Here is a 3,980-nt window from a genome sequence, read left to right as displayed (position 1 = left end):
TGTAATCCCAACTACTCAGAGAGGCAAGACATGAGAATTGCTTGAACCCAGGAGGTAGAGGTTACAATGAGCCAAGAACATGCCACTGCACTCCAGCCTGGGCGGCTCTGTCTCGAAAGAAAACAAGAATGAAAAAAAGCTTATTATGCCATATCACTTCATTATTAATGATGATGCTAACATCAATGACGGATTTCAGGTTATGACAATACGATAACTCCATTGTAAAGTTTTGGTTTTTTCCCCTTATGACTAGCAAATAATAATTTAGAAGTATATAAATATTGTTCCTCACCAACCTAAGTCTTAAGGATTTTAGCATCCTTGTCTGAATCAAATATTTCTTTATGGTTGACAAAATGTTGACTTTTCTAGTTCTACAGCTAGCATATTTCTCTAGAAAGAAAAGCTTTTCTTAATGAATTAGAGATACTTGGTTACTAAGAAATACAGTTCTTATTGAAAAGGCAGGATAAATGCTTACTTCATTACCTTAACCAATTTTTATAGTAAGAAATTGACAATATAGCTACTTGACATTGTGACAGGTTTTATCTCATGTAGCTCTCATGTAGGTTTCATTAGGAACTCATGGATTTTTGTATATTCAGTGTGATTCAATTTATTGGTTATTTATTGTTTTTTCTTTTGATGCTTCAATTATCCAAGTAAGGTCAATGAGAACCTTTTCAAGTTGGGTCCTACATTCTTTTGCATGAACTTGCCTTATACATTCCCTGACCCAGACCTGGGACCAGGTATTCTGACAACAAGTGTCATTGCTTTAAGAGCGGAATGGTACATAAAAGATCAACATCTGTGCCCTAGAGGTGTCGCTGCTTTAGGGATATCCACAACAGTTTAAAAAGCACAAATTATCTATTCCTTGAAGCTGTGAAATAATTCACCTGTAAAGCTATTCCAACATGGCATTCTGGGGCAAGTACTTTCTTGTGACAACTTTCTTAACTTCTTCAGTGAAACTGACCAAGTTTTCTTTCTGCTTTTGAATAAAAATGTTGCACTCTATACTATCTGATAAGATAATCCATTTTCAAGTGTAATTACACAAAGTCATTAAAAGAGTATTTTACAATTCTTGTGATTCCTTCTGTATCTGTCATTCCATGGTTATTTCCCTATTCTCATTTCTAATTGTCTATATCTGGGCTTGCTCAAACTTTTTTATTTCCTTGATTGGGATACATCTATTTAATTGACATTTTCTTTAAGAAAACAATTACTGAATTTATGTATCAGCTCAATTCTTTTCTAATTCACTATATGCTGCTCTTTTCTATTAATAATTACTTCCTTTTGTTCATTTAGGCTTCTATGTTGTGTATGATTTTTATTTTTGAGATAGAGTCTTGTTCTGTTGCCCAGGAGGGAGTGCAGTGGCATGATCTTGGCTCACTGCAAACTCCACCTCCTAGATTCAATTGATTCTTGTGCCTTAGCTCCATAAGCAGCTGGGATTACAGGTGTATGCCACCACATCTGGCTCAGTTTTGGATTTTTAGTAGATACAGGGTTTCACCATGTTGGCCAGGCTGGTCTCGAATTCCTGACCTCAGGTGATCCACTCGCTTCAGCCTCCTAAAGTGCTGGGATTATAGCATGAGCCACAGCACCCGGTCAGTGTACTCTTATGTATCAAGTTGATTGCATAACAAACATATTCTGAATTCATCTTTTCATTGTAAATTCATTCTCTCTTTAGAGATATTATCAATCCTTAACTTCTCTGGAGTGGGGGAAAAAAAAACCTCCTTATACCTAAATATGAGAATAAAAATATCAGGGTTCTAACTGGAATCCATATACATATACATTTACTCTTATCTAACCTCAGCAAACTTAAAATACGTAACTATTTTTAACAAAATAACATTCTTACCTCTTTTATAGTACCTGCTCTTCCAGGTTCATGATTTACACAGAAAGGGCCAGTTTTCCAAGCTTCTATGTCTCCACAGTCACAGAACCCTCCTCCAGTAGAAGTATGCATCTGATAAAGGAAAAATGAGTTCGTCTTGATTTCAAATATATAACCAAGCATGAAGAATGATAAAGATGACTCAAATAATAAATGCTCACCAATACTTCAGCCTTAATGGAGTTCACTATAATATTAACTGGATATAACAAAAACCACTTTTGATCAAGTTACCCAAAAAACAAACCAACAAACCAAAGGCCTCCAAATCCTGAATACTTCACAAAACGAAAATGAACTGCCAACACTGATAAACTTTAGAAACATAACTCTAATTTTTAAATATTGTTTAAATTTTAACTAATGGAGAAGAATAGATTGCAAAGTGTGCAAAAATAATTTATACAACACCAAGAATTTTTGAGTGATTTTTTTAATTAAACTTAAAAAAACATGATGATACTTACACAGTACTTAAGAAATGTATAAAGTATTTTCATTTACACTGATGTCCCATAGCAACTAAAATTTATTTATAAACATTATTGTTTGAGTGTTGCAGAAAAAAAATTATCTAAAATATACTATCTCAGGTAGAGGATGATGGCAACAATCTGATTTTGAATCTTCCCCAAAACTTCCTCCAAAACATAAAAAGAATAAAGAGAGCACTAAAGCTACACATGATCCATACTTTCAGCATTTAATCGGAGACAAAAAATAAATACTACGACATTGATATGACATGCTCCAAGAGTTCCCGTTGCCTACCCCTTTCAAGTCTGTGGGTGCAAACAGCAAGAGAGGGGAGCTTACAAGACTCCATGAAAAAGCATAGAGGTACAGAGGAGTTAGATGAAACACTGAAATACAGAAAAAATCAACCCCCAAAAGAGAAAGCCCAGCGCTAAGGGTCGAAACCTGAACACAGGTTGGGACTTGATACACAAGGAAAGTGAGCAGGACCAGAGGTGGCATCCTCAGAGAAGCATTACTTTTGGAAGAAAATCAAATACGTTTTTAAAAAGTAGAAACCCCTAAAGGTGTGGCAATGAAGGAAAAAAGAATATAAGGGAAAATTCTATAGAAACGAGAGAGAAACAAAACATGCCAAACCCTCCCTTCACATAACCACTACCAATATCATTAACGAAAAAAAGAAATTACACAGAAAATGAAAGAAATGGCAGAAGAGAGCATTTGTGACCCTTGACCATGAAATGAGAAAGAACAGGAAAAAGCAGCCCATATTCACACAAACATGTAAAAATAAAAAGGGGGAAGGACAAAAATGCAAATAAGAGCCAAAACCCAATCACAAAGTTAAAGAAAACTGTAACACAATGCTCCGAACTCAATTACATAGAGTCAAACAAGCAATTGGTGATATGACTTGAATCAGATTAAAACACCTTTTATTAGAAACAGAAAAACTGGCCAGGTACAGTGGCTCATGCCTGTAATCCCAAAGCTTTGGGAGGGTGAAGCAGAAGGATCACTGAAGGCCAAGAGTTTGATATCAGCCTGAGCAATACAGCAAGAACCCATTTCTATAGAAAATTTAAAAATTAGCCAGGTGTGGTGGCATAAACTAAGAACAGAAATTGATAATAAAGCAGGAATAAGTGAGACTTAATTGAACTCAGGGAAAAAAATACAAGAAAATGAGAAAATCATACCAGCAATTAATTTTACATTATAAAGTGTCCAAAATCTAGACTCCAATGAAAAGTTAGTGAATAACATTGAAGCAAAGCAGCTATAATACAAGAGAATAAAAATGAGATGAAGTAAAAAGTAAGATCAGAGAAAGTCATTGAAATGGGTGACAGTCATAAGAACGCCACCATAACTGGAGTCAGTAAAGAAGAAAATTAAAACAATGGAACACAGCTAATATTTGAAACTATAGACCAGGCACAGTGGCTCATGCCTATAATCCTAAAACCTGGCTTGAGAGGCCAAGCCAGGAGGACTGAGCCCAGAAGTTTGGGGCCAGCCTCAAACTCAACACAGTGAGACCTTGTCTCAATTAAAAAAA

General features: G+C 35.3%; 1 protein-coding gene across 1 annotated transcript in view; it reads right to left on the bottom strand.

Annotated features, from left to right (window-relative positions):
* Positions 1–3,980, bottom strand: part of UBR1 (ubiquitin protein ligase E3 component n-recognin 1) — an 85,955-nt gene that overhangs the window by 53,666 nt on the left and 28,309 nt on the right. The window contains exon 4 of the mRNA XM_017546406.2: positions 1,901–2,011. Coding sequence (XP_017401895.1) covers positions 1,901–2,011 — 111 coding nt within the window. The remainder of the gene's footprint in view (positions 1–1,900; positions 2,012–3,980) is intronic.

The sequence above is a fragment of the Cebus imitator genome, unplaced genomic scaffold (genome assembly GCF_001604975.1).
Source record: "Cebus imitator isolate Cc_AM_T3 unplaced genomic scaffold, Cebus_imitator-1.0 Scaffold9, whole genome shotgun sequence".
Taxonomy (NCBI): domain Eukaryota; kingdom Metazoa; phylum Chordata; class Mammalia; order Primates; family Cebidae; genus Cebus; species Cebus imitator.
This window is presented reverse-complemented; position numbering and strand designations above follow the sequence as displayed.